This window comes from Trachymyrmex septentrionalis, unplaced genomic scaffold (assembly GCF_001594115.1).
Source record: "Trachymyrmex septentrionalis isolate Tsep2-gDNA-1 unplaced genomic scaffold, Tsep1.0 scaffold121, whole genome shotgun sequence".
NCBI lineage: Eukaryota > Metazoa > Arthropoda > Insecta > Hymenoptera > Formicidae > Trachymyrmex > Trachymyrmex septentrionalis.
In genome coordinates this window covers 353113-379097 of record NW_017304341.1, presented here as the reverse complement: position 1 = coordinate 379097, position 25985 = coordinate 353113, and the positions used below count along the sequence as shown (strand labels likewise).

General features: G+C 35.4%; 4 protein-coding genes and 1 pseudogene across 7 annotated transcripts in view; 1 reads left to right on the top strand and 4 right to left on the bottom strand.

Moving 5' to 3' along the window:
- LOC108754902 (RNA-binding protein 24-like) overlaps positions 1 to 8128 on the bottom strand; it is a 32478-nt gene extending 24350 nt beyond the window's left edge. The window contains exon 1 of one of the 2 annotated variants that reach the window (XM_018497566.1): positions 7738 to 8128. The gene's annotated coding sequence lies outside the window, so the exon portion shown is untranslated. The remainder of the gene's footprint in view (positions 1 to 7737) is intronic. The other variant, XM_018497574.1, reaches the window with a different exon arrangement.
- Positions 8129 to 13800: 5672 nt separating this feature from the next.
- LOC108754875 lies at positions 13801 to 17352 on the bottom strand. 2 transcript variants are annotated; one of them, XM_018497520.1, is made up of 4 exons: positions 17340 to 17352; positions 16632 to 16772; positions 15911 to 16530; positions 13843 to 14376 (listed from the first exon to the last, which is right to left on the bottom strand). In XM_018497520.1, the coding sequence occupies exons 2-4, from the start codon at positions 16717 to 16719 to the stop codon at positions 13843 to 13845; spliced, it is 1242 nt and encodes a 413-aa protein (XP_018353022.1). In that variant the 5' UTR covers positions 16720 to 16772; positions 17340 to 17352. The 2 variants fall into 2 exon arrangements, with proteins under 2 accessions (XP_018353031.1, XP_018353022.1); XM_018497529.1 differs by lacking the exon at positions 17340 to 17352 and having other exon boundaries at positions 13801 to 14376; positions 16632 to 16719.
- Positions 17353 to 17566: 214 nt separating this feature from the next.
- LOC108754809 lies at positions 17567 to 18174 on the top strand (annotated as a pseudogene).
- A 16-nt stretch (positions 18175 to 18190) lies between these two features.
- Positions 18191 to 20504, bottom strand: LOC108754931 (mediator of RNA polymerase II transcription subunit 30-like). Of its 2 annotated transcripts, none has more exons than XM_018497599.1 (5): positions 20216 to 20504; positions 19779 to 19946; positions 18827 to 19228; positions 18495 to 18751; positions 18191 to 18403 (listed from the first exon to the last, which is right to left on the bottom strand). In XM_018497599.1, exons 2-5 carry the CDS (start codon positions 19894 to 19896, stop codon positions 18305 to 18307), a joined length of 876 nt encoding a protein of 291 aa, XP_018353101.1. In that variant the 5' UTR covers positions 19897 to 19946; positions 20216 to 20504; the 3' UTR covers positions 18191 to 18304. The 2 variants fall into 2 exon arrangements, with proteins under 2 accessions (XP_018353101.1, XP_018353111.1); XM_018497609.1 differs by having other exon boundaries at positions 19779 to 19943.
- Positions 20505 to 23434: 2930 nt separating this feature from the next.
- The window catches only part of LOC108754886, a 2992-nt gene continuing 441 nt past the window's right edge, over positions 23435 to 25985 (bottom strand). Inside the window, exons 2-4 of the mRNA XM_018497543.1 lie at positions 25331 to 25464; positions 24891 to 25187; positions 23435 to 24204 (exon numbers count right to left, since the gene is read on the bottom strand). Of these exons, the coding sequence (XP_018353045.1) occupies positions 23566 to 24204; positions 24891 to 25187; positions 25331 to 25464 (1070 nt within the window). The 3' untranslated portion in view covers positions 23435 to 23565. The remainder of the gene's footprint in view (positions 24205 to 24890; positions 25188 to 25330; positions 25465 to 25985) is intronic.

Sequence of the window (25985 nt, the reverse complement as noted above, 5' to 3'; positions counted from 1 at the left end):
ATTATATATAAGTAATTAAGCATTAAATCAATTTTTTCAACGTACATTTTCTATAGAATTGCAGCGTAGCAATGTACAAAATATATTTCTTTTGTCTAATCGAAAGATAGAAACTTTGCTTTTATAAAATCGTCTCTCTTACGCAATGTCATGAAAGCTTTGAGTCGCGCGAAATTTTTCTTGAAAAGATTTGCAAAAGTAAAATCGCATGCGCGTGTAATATGTCTAAAATAACTTTCTCTGCGTAATAAATCATGTCGTGATGTACAGTCAGCGATAAAACAACGAACAGTATATAAAACTATTAAAACTTATAGAATTCATGATATTGTGTGTATTTAACATCTAAAAGATTAATATGTATTTCCAATATCTGCATTTTTTTAAATCCGAACGATGTAAAATAGTCGGTAACCGATGCACAGCTTGAATTAAAATGTCACTGTCTTGTTTCGAGATATATTAAAACCGGTTTTGTCGTTTTATATTTTATAGCAGTAGAATCATATATATTTATAACAATAGTCCGACGTGAGGAATTAAGCAATCCAGTAAACGAAAAAATATTCAGCGTCACACAAAAACGACGATTATTTAAAGATTCCGTTTACAGTGTCCAATGATGCAACACAGTATTCATCTGCGCCCGCAACTTCCCGCAGTTCGAAGAACGCGAGGAGAACCGAAGGGCTTTCGTTTACACGAAAACGAATCGTCTTCTAGCTTCGTCTACCCTCTCTCTCTAGCATGCTCGAATCGATGACTCCTCCGAACACAAAGGGAACAGATAAAGCTCCCTTTTGCGTAGAAACTGAACCCCTGCATCGTGGAAAATCCGACGGGTCGACAGGACGGTGAAGAGAAGCGAGAGGGCTTTACCCTGAACGATAAAGAGGGCTATACGAGAGGAGAAGCAAGGGCAAGGAGGAAGGACCATGACCTCCATCTAAGGATCTCATTCTCTCTCTCTCTCTCTCTCTCTCGCATTCTTCTCTAAAGAAACCTGAAAAGAGAGCCAGTTTTGCTCCTCACGTAGAGAACGAAACGGTCGAGGGAACAAGGTAGTAGGGCATTTTTCGTGCGGCTCGTCTTTCGAGTTTCTGCAACGCGCGTTTCAGCGTCGATAGAAGAAGAGGGAGAAAGGGCCCTTTTTCCCCCGTTCACGTTCCTTTTCCTCTCACTCGGCGTTTTCAACACACTCGCTTCTTCTTGCCCGAACATATTGTGTGCGCCGGGCCCTATGGCGAGGGCAGAGGGGTCTTCCACACGCCCCCCCCCTCCCCCCGCCTCTCCTCCTTGCCCATCCCTCCTTCTGCCCTTTCCTACCGGTACTTGGACAGAACGACCGTCGGTTCCCGGTCGAGATCCCCCAAAACGACGGCAGCTGCTGCAGAAAACCGGTGCACCACGCCGTATAATCATATTGTTGTATTGCCATCGCCGCCCTCTCCTCCTTCATCATCTTTTGCTCTGCCCTAGCTGACGTCCTAGCTGAGTCCGTTTGAAACTCTGAGTTTCGTTTACACGAAAAATCGCTTTTCTCAGCGCTACGATTTAACCACGATGAGAAATGAAAAACTTCCATGAAGCATTTATATTTCAAATATATTACAGCGTGAGGCGTGACTGTGTCATAAAATTTAAAATCTAGGCATCGCAAACTAAAGTCTAAAATAAAGCGTACAAAGCAATGCGTCGTATCATTTCCAAGTTAACGACCTTAATTTCTTCTTCAACTACCACCTTGTTAGAAAGACTTGTTTGAAACGAGAATGGACTCCGTTTAAAAAATCATAAGTTACTACGAAATCTCGGACGCGATCGTGCGTAAAATTATGTTCCCCGTGACACCGTGCAATTTTCTTGCGAAACATTTTCTCAGCAAATAATTCAAGAATAATTTAGGACTATTAAGTCCTAGTGAATCTTTACGTGTGACTTTATGCATCCATATTCAATTTCTATATTACTACAAGGTAACACAGACGACTCTTGTAGATCGCAATTGATCAAATAAATCCTTTTCACCGCGAACAAGGGTAATGTGAGAAAAAAAATATTGTTTAGTTGATATTTTCGAGTTTTGCGCGGAGAGTCACATTGTGAAAATGCACCGTCGGTTACCACTGGCGTTAGTAAAGGTAGTTTCCCTCCAACCCTTTAGGTAATAAGAGGCACGGCTTACGGAGGGTAGAAACAATAGCCGTACGCGGCCGGCTGACTCGTAAGCCGTGGCGGAAGCACACGGCGAGCGACAGAAATCCTTGACGATAGCGAGACGATACACGAGAATTTCGACAAATTTCCAGTTACATTCACTGATCGTGTTTCGTGGAACGTTGTTCCAACGAGGTGCACCGCGTTCGCCCGCAATAGGATCTGTTTCCGTCGAGATGAATAAGGCCGCTATTTCATTTATGCGCATTTATCGTACGACAAATTTTTCATGCCTGTTGACTGGCTACAGGACAGAGAGATCTCTTGAGGACTTTTCTGTTCTACACACACACACACATACACATTTGTCGTATGAGAAAAACGCACAAATGAAATGGTACCCTGAAGCTCGCAGGATATGTGCCTTGCTTGTGGCAAAAACTTCACGGAACGTTTAAAGCGTTCGCGAATACCTACTCGTTGAGAAACACTGGTTTTTAATAGCTCACACGTGGACTATGCGGACACCCTGTGGTGCACGAGAAGAATGTACTTCTCTCGGACGCGCCGCACTTTGGCGACAAGTTCCCATCGCGACGCATAACGTAGAGACGTCATCGTCTTTTGGTCGAGCGTCGTGTTCGGCACTGGCCAATTGCCATGCGTTTCATGAAAGCGCTCGCGAAAATATCCTCTCGGCCAAAGTCACAAAGAAGGCCGATCTTTCGAAAGTCACACGTGCGACGCATAGTTTTCGTCAAGTTTCGGATAGACAAAAAGATGTCGGATGTACGCGAGTTAATTGCCAGAAGTGCCAGTGAAAAAAATGCGTTAATCTAAAAACAAACCTGATACCACTCAGTTTTTCATTTACTGATTGACTTGTAGTTAGGCTTAATCTGATGATGATGTAAAAATTGTATTCTTCTATCTGTGGTTAATCGTCAAACTGATGGTTTTCTAGTGAACAACTGCTGGGTCCAATTTTTCATTATCCGGTTAACTTGTGATTAACCTTAACTTGATGTTTTCCATCCAACGGACTTCATCCACGACTTCATCATAGATAAAGTTCATTGGATAAACCATCGGGTTAAGTCTTATCACCACAGTTAGCCAAAAAATAAAAAATTGGGCCCTAATGTTACTATTATAAAACTATTAGTTTAGTGATTAATCATGCTAGAAAAACATCATTTTCAATCATTAAGTTACGTGAAATTAAGTATCTTAAATTACAAGTTAATCAGATAATGAAAAAACGTTTAAACGTCGTAATGAGAGAATTCTGATGCCTTTAAACTTATAATTAGTAGTATATAACGTAACTTTTCATTGTTTAAATTTTACAACTGTTTACGAAGAATTATATATTTAATTACTCTGCTTCACGCATATTTATATAAAACGTAATCAATTTTACAACGAATTTGTGTATTCCGTTTTTTCTTTCGCAAACTTTACAAGTGTACATCCTATACGTGTAGTTGTCAAATAAATTTCGAAACAATTTCTCTCTTTCAGATACTAATTGGCATGTGTCCGCATCTTTCTGCAAAACTTGTCGCGGCAAGTTTATACGTTTGTATGCGAGCCTCGCTACGCAGGCGATAACGTCATTATCAAATTGTTTGCATCTCATGCAGGAACACTTGTTGAAGCACGATTGACAATGAAAACGTTGTACGTCTGCTGAAAGTTTATACGGCGACGATTCGCGGGCGGGATCCGAAGAAGCGCTACTTGCCCGTCGATAGCGTGAAAATTACATGGCTTATATTTTTTTATATCGGAGATATCGGTTAGAAAACAGTACGTTGTGTCGATCAGAATGCCGAAAAAAGAAAGAATTCTCTTTCCGTGCTATTAGAGAGATTAACAACTTCATATGGCGCTTCAAATTTGCATTGTTACGTCACATCCTTTATAACATTCTTTATAATATAAATATAGTAAAATTAATATATAGATATTATATTATATCTGTCGTGACTTGATTTTATAAAACGTATACATGTATAATTTACGCTTAAAAAAATTTACTAAATTTTAATCAATATTTATTTGAACAGTTTAACTAAATATTTACTAAAAGTAAATGTATATTTATTTGATACAAGAACCATTAATTCAAGTATCTTTTTTTTTATTGAGTAATACTTATTTAATACTATTTGAACACATATAAAACATACACAAATATTTATTAAAATTTAATAAAATTTTTGTAATTGTATTATATTAATCTTTTTTTATTATTTTATATAATCAGCTTAATTCCAAACATTCATAGATGTCTTTAGAAGTTTTGTTTTTATCAAAAGAGTATAAATAAAAATTCAAGTAACTAGTGTTACTTTGATTCTCGGTTATTATTCGGTAAGGACAAGGCAGAAGAATATAGGCATTTTATATGGACAATGGATTATGTATTCAACTTTTAGGACCTTTCATAAAATTCATAAAACTTAGCGAACTTCCGAAAGAACATCGAACATTAACATAACTCGACTTAGACCAGTCCCGTTACCTCTCAAGATAAGACGAGCAGAAAAATCGTAGCGAACTTTCGCGAGTAAATAACTTCCACGTTCTTATGCAAACTTATGAAGTTTCTTTCACGCGCTTTCCACGGAAAAGAAAAGCAGTCGGATGTGATTCTGATTGAATTGCTTCCAGAGCATCCTCATGGGTTGGCTTATTTTCAATTATCATATGTATATTGAGTGAAGATGAAATTTATTTTAAAATATACATTAATTTTTACATTGTCATCTTAATTTAAATCTGAAATTTAAGTATCATTTTTTCGTATATAAATATAATCTTAAAGATTACATTAATTCATTTAAGTATACTGAAAAAGTACTAAATTTTAATAAATGTAATAATCGAACTTGAACCGTTACAGACTTTAAACTCTCTTATTTGTTGTGTATTCACATATACAGTCTTGATAAATCGTTTATTGTATAATAAATATGTTTTGTTTGAAAAATTTTAAATAAATATATATTTATTAAAAAATGAAATTGAAGTATATATTTCATACAAAAATCCCATTGACTTGTATCATTTTTTTATCGAATAGATATTTATTTATTGTAAATAAATTTAACGTTTACTTGGAAGAGTACCATTCAAAGAAGTATCCATTAGGATTTAGTAAATTTTTTTCAGTGTATCCAAAACATTTTTCACTAGCTGTGTACTATGAACGATAGGCTATTCGTAACCATGGGTGTCACTCTGAGCAATTTTTCAGCCAGAAGCGCTATCACCTGCGTCCGTTTCCAGACGTACTGGCTCGGCAAAATTGTCGGGCACGACCGTCGGGGTTTATTAATAAACATCGGGGAACACGTGCCGGTCGCCCTTTGTCGCGACGATCGGGCCGTTGAACGGGGGTTGAAAGGGGACAGCTGAGAGAAGAAGCAGACCATTTTACGAACGTGCAAGATGGCCACGCGCCACCGCGCAGTTTCGCGGACGGATAAACAGAATTTCCTGCGCACACAAATTCGCGCGCCACGCGATCTTACATGCCGCGTACAGCAAAATCGGATTCAGTCGAGACGCCGACGTTTCGTGCCGACTGATCGTATATGTAGATCACACGGGATCCACAGGGAAGTGCACGCTAGTGTCGCTCGCGAGGCGATGCATCCAATTTTATCGGTGCATCTCAATGTCGCGATATGCAGAGGCGAGTGAGTGAGCAGTGATGACAGTGTTTCCCTCATAACTAATAATGCTTCATATCTTCCAAGGATAAAGCAGCCGCATACAATGGCTACGATCATTGTTATAACTCGTCATTCATTTAAATGTGATTGATTATTTCGCTTTACGCTCTTCCTATTATTCTTTTCTATTATTTCGATAGTTGTCTCTTAAATTACTAAAAAGTCTCATAATTTTTTTATGAAATTGTCAAATATAAAATCTTAATAAATATCGTGAGAAAAATGATCTAAGATTAAATAGTAAAACTCTGATGGAAAATTCGAATTTTTTAGTTAAAATCTAGAATTTTAATTGAGAGAACTAGATTTTTAACTGATACACAATTATTCTGGTAAAAATAAGAGTTCTAGCAGATTTTACCAGAAATATTGTAACAACCAGAATTCCGATTATCTCGACTAGACTTGTAATAAATTGAATCAGAAAGTTCTGATTCGTCCATTTTCAATCAGAAATGTTTTCAGTGATATATCTCAATTATACAGGAAAGAATAATACAAATATACACGTATAAAGTCGAATTGCACCAACGTTACTTTAGGGGTGTGTTACGCATGAAGCACATGATGTATCATTTTATCCTTTATTTGAACAAGGACAAATGACGCGTGTAATTTATGCTCAGAACGCATCCTAGGTTTATTCATGTCTTACGCTCCAACAGTCTGATGTCCATGATGCTAGAAATCGGTCCGAAACCTCGGATGAAGAAAGAATTGATGAAAGAATCGCATTGGTCATGCGATTGGACTAAAGTGATCAAATGATTTGTTAATTTTTTTTCTATCCGAAATCTCGGACCGATTATCATAGATATCGGGCTTAACAGGATCCTGCCATAGTTCTTACTTATTTCAACGTGCTTGTTGGAATGAGTAGGAACTAGAAGTTACGGTAAAAATATGTCGGAGCATGTCGGAGCGAATAAGTCTTTTGACTTTAATCCTTTCCATCATAGTGTAATTATATATAGAGTATATCTCTTTTTCTTTCGTTTTTATTAATTTAATAACACTGTAAATTTATTTTACGTATTTTGATTTGTTATACAGTCAAGGTGCTTGTTTAGAAAAAAATAATTTCGGTTCATATTTTTGCAAAAATATTGATTTGTAAGATAATTATTTTTCGGCTCGATACAAAAATACGTGACACAAAGGATTAAGTGAAGCTTAGAATTCTCTCTCTTTCTCTTTTTAAAGCTGAGAGAGAGAGAGAGAGAGAGGGGGAGGGGAGAAGAATTTTAAGCCTCGTTTAAAGTTAAAATAACGTTGATAATAATTAGGCCTAATTCGAATAAAAAGAAACTTTTATTTGTACGCTCAGAAATTAGAAACTAATCTACACTCGATCTTAACGCCGCATATTTTTACAATCGTAAAGCCGCGATGTGAAAATTGCATGAAGCGAGATACGCCACAACGATAGCAATTAACTATCATTAATTAACATTAATGATAGCTATCAACGCTAATGAGCCGCGCAATACCAAAATTCATACAACGAGCACGATGATAGGCAGCTTTGCACAAGGTATGCATTAAATATGACACATGCTAACGCAAGACTGATGACTTTTTTTACGAGTTATCTCGTAGCCAAGTGTGCTATTTTCAAAAGGAATAACAGCGGATCGAAAATAGATCGATCGAAGAGAAGTGGAATCTACCGCAGTTAATCGCATCTCCTGAAAGCAATTACGAAATCGGTATTCAAATTGATATAAGTATCCAATATGGCGAAAATTTCCGCTGTAATAATACAGTTTCCGGAAGTCCGTTTTTCTAGGGAATTTTCACGAAATTTTCAATGCTAAATAATTCGCTCACTTACATGTGTATGCCGCGCTATGAACGTCCGTCTGTTGCACTACGCCGCGATAATCCCAATACGTGATGGTACACAAACAGTTATACACCAAGGTTAGGAATCCTTCCGCCTGTGTGGAATCTTCGCGATCTGTACGAAGCACGATGCACTTTCGGGGGGGGGGAAAAAAAACCGACTGTTCGACTCGATGAAAGAAATACTCGCGAGAACTGCAGGCACCTTTTTACATCAAGGATGGTTCGTATTCGGCCAGTTCACGTTACAGTCACCACGCGGTGCGAACGGTGGTTCGGTTCTCCTGACCGTGAACGCGTCGAAAACGCAACCGACGCCGATGAAAGCCCACGTGCGAGTGCCTCGGTCTTCCGTTTGAGTTGCCGCGGCTACTACAGGGCGCTTCAGTTCGCCAATTTCCTTGCCAGTTGGTCTGCCATCGAGGCCCTCGATTGGCCGACATCCATTCCCACTCTCGTGCCACGGATACGTGCGCACGCAAGCAGCCCCCATACCCCAGGAAACGTGAGCGCTGAAATTCAAAAAGCGGGACCGATCACGCGGGTATTTTCACGCGGTGGCTCGACGACGCTGGTTTTCAGATGCTTCTCGCGGGCATGGCAGGGTAATGACTTGTTGCCGGGTGATCGATTGTCCTGAGAAGCACGTGTGCGCGACGGGGACGCGGCATGATCGTGAACGAGTCGTTCGATCTTTTCTCTTTCGGGCTGTACTTTGTGCTGTACTTTCTATAGATTTTCTATAGATTTTCTACGCGCCTCCATCGTAACTCTGACGATTGATATAATTGACCTACGTTAATTTATATTCTTCTGCATCGAACGCAAAACTTTCACTTACGATTTATTCTATTGTATAGATCCTACGATTTATGAAAAACTTACGTTTATTTTTTTTATTGCTGGGCAATTTTATAAAATCACAATTAGAATTGTTGTTACAAATTATTGCGTAGAGAAGAGACACATTTGTCAGATTAATAATTTTTTTCATAATTCATATGTCATAAGTGCATCTCAACAAATGAGAGAATATTTGTATAGCGTTTATTTGGAAAACTGCAATTGTTAGAAGAGTTTTATTCGAGTAGAAGGTCGAAAATATCGAAAAATATCTTTCTTTATTCCGCGAGAATTTCTCTTACGAAAATGCATAACAAAGCGAAGCGATTCTAAGGGATCTACGAGGCGAGGCGGTGGTCCGCGGAAGAGCATCAGCTGTTCGAATTATTATCGTTGCAGACGACGGCAGATGTTCGCTGGCCTGAAACGTTCTCCCCCGAAAGCTTTGAACTCGCTGATCCTTTTTCTTTCGGGCCGATGAAAAACTCACGAGGAAAGTGCACCTTTTCAATGCGCGCCTTGTACGAACATTACAAATGCAATACACACAGAAAATGAATGCGTACTATCTTGAATTAGAAAATGCAGGATATCCGGCATCCCGCATTGGGCATTAACGATTTATTATTATTTTTTTTTTTTAACTATATCAAGAATCTTAACGTTAATTTTCACTTTGGTATATTAAGCATCAAATGCGTAAAACAATAAGATGTTAACAAATCGTAGTATCTTTTTGAACAAACTTATAAAGGCTTATTATATATTTTATGGTTTTTCGGAAAAATGTAAATTTGTTATTTCGTTGAATTAAAATAACTTTTCTACAAAAGCAATTCTTCCAGTGTACAGTGTTTCATGAATTTCACTATTTCACTGTTATCCTCCCACTGAGAAAGAAAGACAGATTTCACGTCTCATCGGTAAAGAGACCTAGTCTTACGATTATGAAAATCGATATGAAGAGTAGTAGTGTGCGCCATGGTGCTTCTTATACGCACAAATTCTCATGCAAACAATCACAGTCGTAGATAGTTGTAAGGAGTTTTATTATACTGGGTGCTTCCGGGGGCAGGCAACCAGGCCAGCGAATAATTCGTAGCTGCCCAGCTAGGTTCCCTTTGATGCCAAGGATAGACGAAGCTCGGGAACGTCGCATTGTTCGAAACCTGCCGTTACTTACGTGTGACGGAATATAGGATATCATCGTCCGTCGCGTCCGCGCTCGAAGGAGACCCCATAGGTTCGTGGCACGCGCTGCCAGCTGCCCCACAGCTGTCTCTCCTCTGTCGTTCCCCATATCGAACCCGAGACCAGGGTTCTTACCCAACCGTGGTGCATTTACCACACCGAACGAACCGTTTCGCTTCTGTGTGCACGACGCACGTGCGTACGACTCGGCGATATTTTATTAGCGCGCACATTGCGTGCGACGAGTGAAGCACCCTTTCAAATCCTAAGAAACGAATCTTGAGAAGTACCTGATCCGAAAAGCCCCGTCAAAGTACTCTGAATAATTTTGCAAAACTACTACAAAATTACAGCTTCTTTTAACACTTTTTTATTACACACAATTATGAAACGATGCGATATTTAACTATAGCTTTGAGAATCTCTGAATCCAATTGTATTTTTATAAATACTATTTTATTATGGATGGATAACCATCGAAATAAGATATAATCAAACATACTCTTTGAATTTTTTTAAGCAGAACCTCATTTCTTCATTGAAAGAGTGAACATTTCTCTAGTTTTCAAAAACAGAGAATGTGGCAGAATGTGTTTAATCTTTTAGAGTGAGATTCTACTCCAAAGAGAGAATTTAGAGAATAATATTCAGCAGAAGAGTACTTATTCAAAAGAATCTACTTAAGTATCTAAAATGTATATCATTCGAACGAATAATTTTTTACTTAAAAGTTCAAGCTGCTATTTCCTATGTGAAATATATATGCTGAATTGCGTATACGGTATCACTGGAAGGTGGGACTCTACATTTGCGGTTTCCCATCCGGCTCGACCGGCGCATTCTCGCAGGAAATAGTCCTGGAGTATCCTAGAGGATACAGGGCTATTGGGTTTCGCGTGGACAAAAAAAAAAACGAGATCGCCGGTAGCAGAAAGTGAGTATGAGGAGAGGATACGGAGAGAGGACGCGTAAGTGCTTGCACGAAAAATAAAAAGGATCGTGAAGGGAGAAAAGCGAAGTGTACACGCCAAGAACCGGAAATCCCAGGGCGTTCAACTCTGACACCCGGTATATATTTAGATTTAAAGAGACCCGATCTAGTCCGATTTCATAGATATATGACACAATTCAATCATCGATAAAATCTCGGTCTTGAAAATAACACTAAATCTTAGCCTGAGAAAAATGTCTAGTTGGAAATGGACGGACCATAAAATTCTGATTATGTTAATTAGAATTCTGGTTATTATAACTAGAATTCTAGTGCGTTTAACCAGAAAATTTTGAATCGTTCATTTTTAACCACAAGTCTAATTAATCCAACCATACATTTTTTTCAGAGCATACAATATATTCATCATCCTGTCCACAGAATTGTGCATTTACTCGAAAGTTAAAGATATATTTTTGTATATTTTATAGCAGTCGTAATCTGAAAATAAAAAATTACTGCGGTCTGCGTTTGTCGTTGCAAAAAAATATAAGATTATGAACAATCGTTAAATCGCATCGTTAAAATTATCACAATCGTGCTTAAAGGTGATGTGCAGAGAAATACGTTACAAAACACAACGTTAAAATCGCGAAATTTCACGACACGTTGAAAGGACATCAGCTGGCAAATTGACTGACAGATTTCTCTTAACCATTCCTATGATAATTCAAACCTATGATAAAACTATGTTTTACAGATAGCGTTCTAAATGAAGCTTATTACGTGAGAGCCATGTGTTTTGAAAAAACATAATTATTTACGACACATCCGAGAGAAATGGGCATTAAATCGGCCGGCCGGCCGGCCACGTGGCGCTCGATAGCATCGTCGTTTTAAATGAAAACTTAGCACTTCCGCGAAGGAAGCTGATCATTTCCTACATCGTGTTTATTGCACAATCGCGCACGCAATGCCGGCACGGTTCACCCACATAATCGTGCCGCGAACCCACGGAATCGCCGGGCGAGCGACGTGTATCGTATACACGCGCGTCACGCCGAGAGTGTAACGATCGAGGGAAATTACTGTAATCGCGGCATGTTAAGAGTTTCGCGATTGACTCACTCGCCTGTAAAGCTGCCGTCTTTCACACGCACTTTGGGACAGAGGCACGCGCGGCTTGTTGAAACCCTACTCAAGCCGCCCAAACCCGGTTGTGTTGAAAGCGAAAGCGCGATGATAATAATTAAATATCCGGGTACACGCATTTACATATCGTATCCGCACACTTTCTGTGCTTTTTCCGCGTCTTTAGCAACCTACATTTTTTTCTGGATATGCATTATTTCATTTCGCAATTTTAACAATATCCCTCTAATTGCGATATAATAGTCCCCTTACTTGGGATGATAATATTTTTTTATTAACGATATTTGTATCACTTTTTGAAAATGAAGGTAATATATCAGGATATATTTTCTTCTGTACTTCTGTACTTCTGTTCTTTATTTGTACTTTGCTTTACTTTGCTTCATGAATTGAACGTCGATGCGCGATTTAGATGAAAATCTGCCAGCTGAAAAATTACGCGCGAAAGCTGCAAAGTACCGGCGTCTTTAGAGACACAATACCAGCGGTTGGCGGCCTTCTCGAAATAGATGAGAAGCCCAGCCCTCCAAACTCGTCCGAAAATAAAACAGGTTTCTTCCTTGCGCACGACGACGTCCAATTGGTTGAGACTCCGACGGAACAGTCATTTATTTATTATCCGTATATTTCCGATGGTAGTGTCGTGCTACTCACGCCGATCAACGAAACTTGAACACCATTAACGAATTATCGTTTTATTGATCGGCTCACGCAAAATCTCGAACAACTGTGTAACTTCATGAGCAATTGTTCAAACAAGTCACATATGTAGAAATGTGTATTATCCAGAATATAAACTTCTCATAATAATTTCTCTCTCTTTCTCTCTCTCTCTCGTGGAGAGTTATTATTATTATAGGCGTCTTGAAATTGTCTTTAATAACGTTGTCAGTTACGGATCAAAATTGATCTGCACTGACGTGATCTAAAACTTTGTGGATTGATATAATTATTCGAAAGCTTTTTTTCTAGCAATAATAATGTAAATAATTACTTAAAAAAAAGAATAGAAAAATACATGCACAGTGGTGTAATTAAACTTCTACCTACTACAGCAAATAATGTCTGATTATTCGTATAACTTTCCGTAATTTTTATTCGATACAGAATGTTTATACGTAAATGCATAAAACATTACTCATCCAATTTGTATGTATTTTCTTTCAAGATTGTATTTCATTAACTTTAAAGAATTTTTCCATACAATAATTAAATCCATAGATAAGAATTATATACTATAATTATTAATAACATCATATAAATGGACTCTAAAGTATTTGAGATAAGAAATTATATATTTAAAAAAAAAATGCGTCATATGAAATCTACTAATTGTAAGATAATAATTACATTTAAATTGGTAAGGATGTCATAAGTCAAAATGCAACTAGATAAAACTGACAGACAATATATTTCAATAATTGACAGTACAATATGTATTTCTGTTTTTTGTTGATTAATGCCACAAGTATTTCGTGAATAATTATCTTTTCCTAAATTGTACAAGATAAATATTAAAAAGTATAATATAAAAAGAAAACTTTCTAATAGAGAAAGAGCTTAATTCATATCGATAATTTTTTATAATTAAAAAAATGTATAAGAAAAACGTGCTTACTAATGTATCAAAAATAAAATTAACATAGAAACTAAAAATTATAACAAAAATATGTCGGTTTTTACCAGAATTATAAAACGAATTATATCAAACATTTCAAAAAATTTTTGAAATTTTAGTACAACTAACTTGAAAACTAATTATAATGCATCATAGTAGGTACGTAATAAATTGCAATCTTATATATAAACGTCAACACACTATCAATTTTTATTCTAAATTAGCTTAAAATTTATTTTATCTTTGTATGTATAAGTAATTTTTAATTAAAAATATATTCTTATTTTTATAAACTCATTAGACATGATCGACTTGGCAAATTTAGTAGACGTTAATGAGCTTCGTATAAAGAATATTATTTATTTTAGGGGTGTAAAACCGTCACTGATATTTAATGGTGGATATCCAGAAGGATACACTCTGTTATAATCCGTGCTTGCGAATTCGTTCGGTTGATCGGACGGGAATGGCGCGGAAAGGGATGGATTAAAGCCTTGGTAGACATTATATTTGTCGTCTTGATAAAAATTAATGGGTTGTTCATACGGTGCATTGTAACTGATCTGACTGTACGGATGCGATGTTGTGAGATCCACGTGATGTATATTCTGTGGATACCCACCATAATATCCCGGAAAGATATGATGATGATGATGGTGGTGGTGATGCGTTGTATTTGCATTATCAGGTAACATTGTCGTAGTAGTATTTGGTCTCATAGTAGGTTTATTTGATGTTGTATCATCTGGTTCTTCCGTCGAATTCTGAGCTCGGCGAAAATTCGAACTTGCTCGCAAATCAGCGGCATTCTCGTGAAGATATTCACGCTCTCTGGCTGTTTCTTTCACGTTGGCGCGTCTCCGCTGACCCTCTTTGCACCCGCGTATCGTATTCTAGTGAAATTTGTTAATAATACTTGTTAGTAACACAAGAAAAGAAAGAACGGTTTTGCTGAAGTATCTATAAAAATGTAGTTGGATACAGATCTGAAAATTTTATTGAATCATAATTTTATTGAATAACTAAAATAATTACGTAGAACATTGATGACAATGCTGTAACAAGTTTTAATATTCTAGCTAGTTAATTAGTTTAAGTGTCCTACACAATTCTTTTGATGGTTCAAACAAAATTATTTTTAAACCTATATTTATAGCTACGTTCTTTCCGTGCATGAATTTGTTAATATTATTTGTTAATAACATGAATTAATATACAAAATCACAAATCAAGTATAAATAAATATATTTCTGTAAAAGAATCAGAATATAATATAATACGCAATATTAAATTGAAAAAAAAAATAAAAATAAAAAAAGCATTGTTTTCGTTACTGAAATATTATAGAAATGTTATCGTTTATAATAAAGTTATGTTGTACGCGCCTTAAAACAGAAGTGAAGTAAAGTGAAAGAATATATTTTTGACGACGAGATTAGCGACTACACGCATGACTTTATACAAGATACTGCTCCGTTTAAGAACCAATACTTTAACGCGCGCGTTATCTTGACACGTATACATTATGATATTACCCCAAATGATATTACAGGCGCACACGTCTAGTCGTTCACGCGTGGAAGCTACGAAAGGCAAATGAAGCCTTAATCATTTGTCACAAGAACACCTGTCGTACATTATATTATTATCTGAGCATACGCGATAAGATGACCTGTCTCGCACAAATAGATCCAGCAGTAAACCTAATATGAAAAATACGTGTCGGCATTTATCGGATATAAATAATACAAAAACTTTAAAGCTCGCTCTAGAATTTTGTTTAGGATGTTATAGATTAAACAAACGTACACTCTGTAAGGGCAAGAGTACACGGCAGACAAAGTGCCGGCCAATTGTTGTGCAAAGAAAGTCCATGGGAATTTTTGTATGTAACGCACATAGGTTTCGTACGTAATGACATAATCTTAATTAAATGAAATTATTTACAATTGCTTTAAATTATTGCTTTAAAGATGCTTAGTAACAATAATAGTAAATTGAATTTGTAACATTATACGCGTATATTTCATTTTAAAATTGTATTTCTGACAAATAATTGATATGGTTTGAACTGGAAATTCTAAAGACTCACAACAGTACATTGTCAGGCATCAAGACTCGCCTTAATTTGAACAATTTTTATTGTTTTCCATAAACAACACAACAATGACGGTCGACACTTCGTTTGTCGTGTGCTCTTTGCTCTAACAATAAGTATTAATAAAAACAAATATATTACTGATACTTTCGCATAATTCATAATAATTCATTGATAATGTGAGTAATCAATGTTGGAGTTTATAAGAAAGCACGGTACTCTCTTTGTTGAGTGAGATGCACATCGAGATAAAACGTCGCGTGGCTTTCCGCTCTAATTTCTATTTGCTCATCGCGGCGCGAGCCGAGATCTATTACATTACTTCTTACCTTCTCTTCCGCGTTTCGATCAGCTTCGGCTCGCAATCTTATGCGATCATCAGCCCCGTTGCCCACGTTGGACGTCTCTGCATCTGTATAGTCTTCGTTATTTTCCGCAATATCGTTCGGTCTATTGTCGAACAGGTTTATCACTTGCGGCGTTAAATCGTTCTGCGACGTCTGGGGTTTCGCGGCGTCAATCATCGGCGCGAGTCCGAAGGCACCGGGATAAATGAGCGGATAAGGTAGCAAGGGTGCGTACGGATATTGACTATAATAGGCGGCGAAGTACGGTGACGTTTTGGAAGAGCCTAGGTTTATGCTGAACATTTGTGGTATCTTAGCGATATTCTTCATAGTGGAAGATGCCGCGGTGGCTAATCCACCGAAGCTAAGACCAGTCAGAAAGGCTAAACTACTTAAAAATCGCCCTTTCCTCTTATCCGTATCGCTGTTTATGTTATCCAGACTCCTCGACTCTACCACTTTCGTCGGTTTGCGTTTCGATAGACTGAGATTCTTCCAAAAGATTCCCTTCTCAATTGTCGCATGACTGCCGTTGTTTCTTTCGAGGAGAACGGTATCTTCTGGTTTAGCGACCTTAGTCGGAAGTGTGTCACAATACACCTCTGCAACAAAAAAGAGTCGTTGGAGTCGGTGAGATGAATTCAGACGACGTAGCCACAGAATCGACATTGAAATATCGCTCGAGTGTCGAATAGTTGTTTACCACTGCAATATACAGCGAAGGCGGTTAAAACAATGATGAGGGAACCCATCGTCATCGCGTCGTGATCGGAACGAAAATGAGGTGACATCGCGTAGACTGTCCGACGAAATTAAAAAGCTGCGGGCTCGCCCCCATGTTTGACTGCGAGAAAGTGTGTTTGTAGCAGATATCGTTATAACTATGGTAATTGCATCGATCTAATTGTAAGCTTCCTGATCGTGACAGTTACGCCTCTCATAGAAGAATGTGGGCTATTGATGTAGGATACCCGAGATTATTTCATTGTACTCGACTACTTTCAAAACTTTCATATTCGGAGAGATCTCACAAATCGGAGTAAACAAACGCTTCAAAATTAAAACAGTATTTGTTCTAATTATGTAAATTCTACGTAATGTATTAAACAGAAAGTTTCATACATTACGTAACTTCACTTTTGTTTTTTTTTTCTTTCGTATTATAAATATGCTTACAATTTTTTTATAGAAAATTTTACAGAAACAAAAAGTGTAGGATCAAGCTATTTAAATCAATTGAGTTACATGTTTCAATTATTGACATAAAATATTAGAAATTCTTTAACGATTATTTTCAGTTACTTTCAATAAGTCGACATCATACATTTTATATATTACGCTCATCCTTGCTTCACTTTCACGTTCTTTATTGTTCCCAATATTTATAATATTGACGCAACAGTGGACTTACGTTAAACTTTAATTTATTGCTGGATAGTCTATCTGGTACCACACCATTGTAACAGTTGACTGATAATACTTTTTGAGAATTCAAATAAAGCGCCAATGTTCTCTTCGGTGCGCACGCGATCTTGTTGATTCCGCCATGAGGTATTATGTCTGGTAGCGTCAATCTTCCATCTCGAGACGGAATGAAACGTTTCCTGGACAAAAAATGAGTGAATCCGACGAAAATAATTCGAATACAATGAATCCAATTTGGCATTTGCAACTTCGGAAAAGTAAAAGGCCCGTGCGTTTCTACGCGAACATTTTACCGGCACTATCGGTAAGAAAGTTCGTGTTTAATCTTTACTTCCTCTCAATCAAGCTCAAAAAAAGAATCAAATCGATTTCTGTCGGTAAAATGAATGGAGATACTGAAATAATTTTAGTATAGTATATCTCTTTCTTAAAATTACATTGCGCTAATCAAAGCAAATCCATTTCATTTTACACAACGCTTAGTAATAAAATTTAAAATATTATTATTTATGCAGGAAATATTTGTGATAAGATAATATTAAAGAAAGAAAATATTAACTATCGTTTATTCACGTTGATGTAAATAATTTCTCGAATTATTTACATCATTTAGCGTTCATCGTGCTCGATTGGTATATTTATAGGTAAACCAATAAAATTTCATTTACAACACATACATATCGGGCTAATTCAGAGGTTGCGATGTGGGATGCTCTAAAGTTTTCGTGAAGAACTTGGAGACACCTCTGGGAACGATATCGCAAGCCATCCTTTGAAGTAGTGACATAATTTGTTTAGACGTAGGTAGACATGGACATTGACATGAAGTGTGTGAGAAGCAGGTGAAAATTGCAATGTCAAACATGTTGTAAAAAGAAATTTATATTTTTAATGCGTTTCTTAAAATAATATGTGTGTAAACATAGTTTTCTATTTATATTATTTGGTAACCTAAGATCGACGCATATTTAACATTGTGTTTATTTCCGAAATAATGCGTCTTAGATGATCGATTATTTCTTTAATGTGCCTATTCTTTAATATCACTTGCTGAAAAAAAAAAATAGACTCCATTTCTTATCGATATTTAATATAAAAATTATGTATTAATATAGACAATATAATCTTATTCTCGCCTCACCTCCATAACTTCCTTTCTCTCCTCACAACTAAGTCTGTAAGTTTCCGAAGTCTTTTTCTCATCAGATTTCATATCCCATTCCTCTTTTAACGGAATTAAACTTTCTATATGCGTATATTCCATTCCTTGCAGTTGACAATTCTCGTTACATTTTTCATATATTAATCTTAGACGCTTAAACATTATTTTGATCATTTCCAATTGTTCATAGACTTTTTTCTTTTTCTCATTCGCCATATTCGCTCCTTGTGCAGTACCTACATTCGAAAATAATGTATGTACAAAAAAATGTATATTTGATAATACTGTAATTATTTAGTTAGAAAAATAACCATTGGGTGGTTGAAGGACTTTGAGAGTTTGAAAAAGCTCTAAAGTACGACTGACGATTTCCTGTACAGACTCTTGTCCAAATCTACATAAACTAGCAGTATTGAATTCCTTAGTTTGCTGTTGTCGCGGTGGTGGCTGTGTGGGCGGTACTGGAGTCTGTGGTGTTGTGGCTTGATTATTCGTTTGATTATTCTGTTGAACCATCGCAGCCTGTTGCTGCTGCTGCAACTGTAATTGTTGCTGCTGCATCTGCTGCATTTGTTGTTGCATTGCCATAGATTGTTGTTGTTGTTGCTGTTGTGCCAAGACTTGTTGGGAATTGGGCATTCCCATGGCATTAGATCCAACATTACCAACACCAACTCCAACCCCCATGCCAAATTGTTGAGAACTAACCATATCTAAAACAATAGTTATTAATTGATTTCTAATTTATAATTTGTTCTCAAAATGTTATAGACATTTTATAAACATGGATTATGTTATTCATAAATATTTTTATAAATACCAATCCTTTGATCAATCAACCTATTTTACTTTTTAAATATAGCTTTTAAACAAATTAGAATTTATTAAAAATAATCTATTTTCGTAATAGTTAAAAAAATTGATACATACTTAATACTATATATGTACTTAATGTCTGAAGAATCTAACTCGCGATTCAAAATTACTTGAAATTATTAAAAATTCTTACTCAAAGATAATCAATTAAAATGCATAAGATTCTAACTTCAAAGATGAAGTCATAGTAATATTCCAATTATAAACTACGTTTTAACGTTGAGATATAAGTAGACAACACTATCAATTGAAAGTAAACAAAAATAAACATATATCCATCTCCCATTATTTACAAATTACATACAATATGATCAGATACACATATCGACATACAAATGAAAACAAATGAAAACATTGCAAATGGGAAGGAATTCTTCAAGTACATACTCCCTTGCTGTGGTCCCATCAAACCAGAAACCATTTGTCCGCCACCAAACTGTGTGCGCATAGCTGACTGCTGCACATTGGGAAACCCAGATAGGAAAGGATGTTGTTGTCCAGCCATGTGTATTGTTTTATTTATAAATAGTACTTATCAATTGATTAATATATCTGCTATAACAAGAATCAACATACTCAATTAATTATCACAAAAATCAACACAGTCAACTAATTATCATTTTGAGGTTATATCACGTTGCATGTGCCTGCCGGTTGTAAATTTAACTTGCTAACATTATTTTTACTGAGGAAACTGCAATTAATTTTACTAATTCCACACTACAAAGTATTTTTTATAAAAAATAAAAGAACATCTGTCATGTTGTCTAATTAATTGTCAAATTAATATCGAATTTTTCAAATTTTTAATATCATTGAATTACCTGATTAATATTACTAACTCGACAAGCGATATCACGTTATTTACAAGAAAATCATGTGGAAGTCTTTCTCTTCGATACACGCGTACGAAAAACCGTCAAACAAATGTGTCTCCTTTCGTCACGTGAGGAAATTGTTGACTCAGTTGAATGCATCGCACAGCGTATTCACGCTATGCAGGCAATACAGTTAGTTATTTTTATCATTGCACTTGTATGCACTTCCTACTTTTTCCATTTGCAAGCAACAAATGATTCGGCAATGTGATGTAAACCGATAAGACGTATGTGTCCTATATTTATAAATGATAATATGTCGATATTTCATCGACGCAACGTTTTGTGCAATAGTACCTACTACTGATAAAATGTATTTCTGTATCTGCTCTGTCTAGAGATTCTTTCTTAAAGAGCGCAGAAAGAAACTTGAAAATGGACATCCCGACTTTTTTCATGTATCATAGGGTAATGTCCACGTTTTTGTGATTTTTCTCTATGCTATTATATGGATTACACAAAGACAAATAATCAACTTTGATCGTTCGTTCTGATTTAATCCATATAATAGCATAGAGAAGAATCACAAAAACGTGGACATACCCTACGAGATTTGATACATGAAAAAGACTGGGATGTCCACTCTCAGGTTTCTCTCTGGTAAAAATCTGAACATATAAATATGGCAATATTTCACTCTGTTTTGCAAAGTGTATAGGATACTATAGGATGTATAGGATATTATACAAAATTGTTAGAACTCAAAAATGATATATAGTTTTTTATAATATAATTTAAATAAACATTATTTGATAAAATTGAAACTGTATGCCTTAATATTTCTAAATACGAGTGAATTCAATAACATCAAAAAATGAACTAATACATCGATAAACAATATGTTAATATTCTTATTAGTAATTTATTTTTAATTTTTTTTTAAATTTTCTCATATTATATAATGATTCTCTAACTTATTCTCATATGGAGAAAAATGATTTTGAATGAACGCAAAAGACTTGCATCTAATTGTCAAATTTATTTGCTGTTTATTATAACAAACAAATTTGCATATTATTTGATAAATATTTTTTGTAAATAATCTTTTATAGCGAGTACAGAAAAGAATAAATATTTGTTACACCTGCAAATCATTTGCAATCCTTATATTGATTTGCAAATAGAATTTGTCGTTATGGCATAGGATTAGCGGTCATTGCAAGTTTTTTCTTCCCTTCAATTTCCTTCAATTCTTGTAAAATTAATGAATAATTTTTTTTTTGTCTGATATACGATAGTTATCAAGAGTTATAATATAAACTAATTTCCTTGAAGGTATACGTTCTGATATTTTCGAACAAAAAAAGATTTCGTGGGAAGCGACGTTCGAAGAGGAGATAGGGTCAATGCACAGGGAGTTAAGGTGTGGAACATAACAGTCCAATTTGTCGTCCTCCGGCAATCTTGATCGTTCGTGCGTTCACGCGAGCTTAATTTTTTCCGTCAGTATCTTCCGCGACACAGCCGCAATCGTCACAGATGCGTGCTTGTTCGCGTCACTTTCTACCGAGGAAGACTAATTCACACGTGCCGCACTCAAAGAAAATCCCGTTAGCTTACAATTAGTAGAACAATGTCAATAAGCTGGGTTAACGATTTTCCTGCCATTGGCGGATTTTATTCTGATAAATAGCGATCGGTCATCTGTGAATAGTATTGATGTGGAAGATAAAGGAACAGATGCCGATGCGAAAGATGTTAATCTTTCAAACGGAGAATTTAATTCGTTATTTAAATTTAATGATTTTGGAGCGTCGATGGAGACTCAAAAAATTTTGATCTACTTCAGCCATCAAGAGGCAAAGAGTCATCAGGAAGATGAAGAAATATTTTCAAGGAAAATGGATTATTTGATCGATGCTTTATCAAAGATTGCTAAGGTTCAATCATTTGAAAAGGATCCCGCCTTAGTCAGACGTTTAATGGCAAACGTTTACAATGCCACGCAAAATAAATCTGCTTACTTACGAAACAGAATTTCTACAAAGAATATTAATGGAACACCGACACATCTTGATACAGAGCTGTCTTCGAAACTATCTTCCAGTGAAATTTCTGACAATTCATCAAGCAATGGAATCGGACAAGAAAATTTTCATTATCGAGCTATGCGGAACGTTTATATATCGAAGATGAAGGAGAATATTCCTTCGTATGCGTGCACATCTGGGGGCAAAATGTTTAATCTTTCGAGTAAGAGATTTTTCCAAGATCGTAGGAGTTATTTTAATTTTAAAACTAGAACATGAGAATTATGATACGTAATCAATAAAGCATTATTTTAATACGTGAGCAACAGACAGTTGACAATAAAAATATTAAGTGAATGTGTCCGCCTATTTTACATGATTAAAAATCAGTAGCAATATAAAATTAATAATTAGTTAAATAGACGAATTAGGGGTGCGGTCTACTTGACGCTACAAAGCTTCGAAACTTTTGATTGACCAAGAATTTTATTAACTGACCAATCAAAAAATGCTTCGAAGCCTTCGTGGCGTCAAGTGGAAATTTGATTATAACATATTACTTTCTCGATGATTTATCTAGTTTCAATTAATATTACTTGCGATATTGTTTATATACGCTTGTATTGTTTAATTGTATATTTACACAAATGGTAGATGGATATAGTGAATATAAGAGGAAAATTCAATATATATATATTTTTTTATTTTACTGTTGTGAATAATTCTGCAACAGCGATTTTTTTTATTAAAGACATTTTAAAATAACTTTACACAAGTTTTGTCAATAACATAATTTACAATGTGCAAACAAACTTTACAAACTCGGGAGCAGTAACAGCTATTTAAAAGTCTGTAACATTCATAGTATAATGAAGTATTTATGATAGCACACACATAAAGAAGTTTTATCATAAATAATACTAAACTAAAATTATAAAAACGTTTCTCTTTCACGCAAGTAGCTTACGATTGACGCTTATCATTTTATAGCATACAGGATATCTATAATCAGTTACACTTTTCTTCGATTACAAATAGATACCTAGATACGTCAAAATTATTTCCTTGTAATGAATTTTGTAATAGATTTAATTAAAGTGTAAAATTACTTTGCGAAATAATTTTTAGAAAAATTATTTTAATTACTTTTAAATATCGAAAATTAATTAGATAAATGCATTCTCGTAAACTTTGCACAAGAAATATTTTATCCTGAGATTTCTTAGAAGAATCTACGATTGGAAAAAACTGTAAATGATTAAGAATATCCGATATTATTGCAACAAATAAATTATAAAAGAATTGAGCTCAAAAAGTTTTAAACATCTAATCCATTGCATTTTCGTCGGTAGGCTGTGTAAAGTCTTTCATTTCATTTTTATTTGGAAAATTGATGGGTGAGATTTTATCTACGTTTGACAAAATTTTTGTTGGATTTAGTACTTTAAAAGGCGGTTCCTTTTTATCAATTGTAGCGACATTGTACTCATCCAAAGATTTCGAACAATCCGTATCTCGAGGTACTTCTAGCAGATCTATCTTCACATCGAGTGGTTTCTCTTGAATTTTTTCAATTTTAGATGTAAAATCTTTATTAGTTTCATTTTCGTTCGGCAAATCGATAGGCAATAATTTATTTACATTAGACCAAATTGTAGCTGGACCTTGCCCTTTAATTGGTAATTCCTCGTTCTCTGCTTCGGGTGTAGCGATATCGTAACTCAATTGTGAAAAGTCACTGTTTTGAGAAATTTTTGGCAGATCTGCCAAGGTTCCGTCGAATGGAACTTGCACTTTCATTGGCGCGATAAAATTGTGCGTTCTATGTTGATTGTGTGTATTCTTGGACGATCCAGAATGTCTGGGACTTGGAGCGTAAAGTTCATTGGGTTTGGTCTCTTCTTTTTCCACCTCGATCGCCAGTTTTTTCAACTCTTCTTTTTCTTCGTCGGAGAGTGGATTGACCTATGGAACATTTAAAAAATATATTATTTTACAAATAATAAGTATATATAATTTTGTATTTAAACATTTCTTGTCGTTTTATCGACATATATCTAGAAATCCTATTTGTATTGAGCTTTATATATATTAAAAGATTGAATAAATAAAGTAATTGACCCTGACGAGAAGCGTTTTCTAATTCTTGCGTTAAAAATATGTCGAAGATGTTTATTCATTTACACATTCTAATACCGGCTTATAAAGCTCAATCATCATTCTTGATGATAGGATCTTTAAATGCGTCGCCGCATATCGATGAAGCGACAAACAACATCATATAATTCAAAGAGATTTTTCTTTTAGATTATATGTAGACGTCAAACAAGATAGATGTACGGAAATTGAAAATGCGTTATATTCAAATTAGTAATTCTTTTCCTTGGAATTAAATGCTGTTTGCCGCAGATACAATTCACGTGAAGCAATCTTTATTTTTAATAATAAAAGATATTATAGGATGATAAATGCTCATTGAATCACCGATGTTGACTCATTCTTGCGTATTATTCTAAAATTTCTCCGAAACTAGTACAAATTAACCGTTTTTTGATATTTTTTTGCTTAATTTTGTTTAAAAACTTTATCAAAACAAATTGATTTGATTAACTTCGATTAGGATTAATTATTGACTATTTGTATATTTCTACCTTAAGTTCGGGTCGTTTTCTAGAACTCTTTTGCCTAGATCTTCCTCGATAACGTCTACGTGGCCTGCTTTCATTATCATCAGGTAATGTATAAATGGTTAGAAGCTTTGGTTTGTTAGAGTCCCCTGACTGGTTATCGTTGGCAGTGGCGAATGAACGACTTTCCGCTGCTCGAACATGCAACGGATAATCATGTTCCCTTTTTGATTCTTCCAAAAGTATGTCTATGCCGTCGTCTTTGAAATTGTCAGGCGAGAAATGATCGTGAGCGAGCGTGTGATCTATCTTCTGCAAACTCTATCGTATGGTATAAGATTAACATCCCTGCAGTAAACTGTATCTTAATTTACTTGTGATTTACTTTAAAGATAAAGTGATATGTTTCTCTTAATAATAAGTAGCAATTTTTGCATTTAAGGGCATTAACGGAATATTGATACCTTAACCGAATTTGATGTCTCTCCGAAAGCTTCAGCTAATTCGGGATTTATTCCCTCCAACGGTTCATCTCCGTATCTTATATAAACGGGAATATAGCCGGGAATGCTGGGCAAATATTGAATGGGACTCGAATCTAGAAGAAGTTGAACACGCTAGTTGAAACTACGCGGTGAGAAACAATGTGTGCGCTTAATACGGCTGATTACGCTGGAAATGCTCACTTGGCAAGGCGAGCTTATTGGCTATGATAGCAATGCGGATATTTAATTAGTTAGACTAAGCGCTCAGTTAAATCCCACCATCTGTGAATCATAAACTTCGCAACCAATTGATTAACTTGACCAAAGCTTGTGTTTTCATTGTGAAATTAATTTTTTTAATTGAAGAATTATAGAAGTAAAAATTATGTATGCAATTTCTGATGTTGTTGCATTTCTTTCAATACGAAATTATTTAGACTTAATTAATGAAAATATGTTCTTTTTTTATAGATATTAATTACTGATTAACTGACATGATATACATTTTAGATCGTGAACTTGGTTATTTTTTATAATTTTTTATAACATTAATTTTTTAAATAATATTTTTTAATTTCAATTATTTATCTTATTTTAATTAAAATTTTATTGTTTTTTTGCATTTCGAGGTTTA

Bases quoted from the DNA above. Each gene is read 5' to 3' on its own strand.
- LOC108754875 (XM_018497520.1), bottom strand. From the start codon at position 16,719: ATGTCACCTCATTTTCGTTCCGATCACGACGCGATGACGATGGGTTCC. The intron at 16,531-16,631 runs GTAAACAACTAT...TTTTTGTTGCAG, and splicing joins CTTCGCTGTATATTGCAGTG to AGGTGTATTGTGACACACTT. The intron at 14,377-15,910 runs GTAAGAAGTAAT...AAATTTCACTAG, and splicing joins ATCGAAACGCGGAAGAGAAG to AATACGATACGCGGGTGCAA.
- LOC108754931 (XM_018497599.1), bottom strand. From the start codon at position 19,896: ATGGCTGGACAACAACATCCTTTCCTATCTGGGTTTCCCAATGTGCAG. The intron at 19,229-19,778 runs GTATGTACTTGA...CTATTGTTTTAG, and splicing joins GATGGGACCACAGCAAGGGA to ATATGGTTAGTTCTCAACAA. The intron at 18,752-18,826 runs GTTATTTTTCTA...TTTCGAATGTAG, and splicing joins AGTCCTTCAACCACCCAATG to GTACTGCACAAGGAGCGAAT.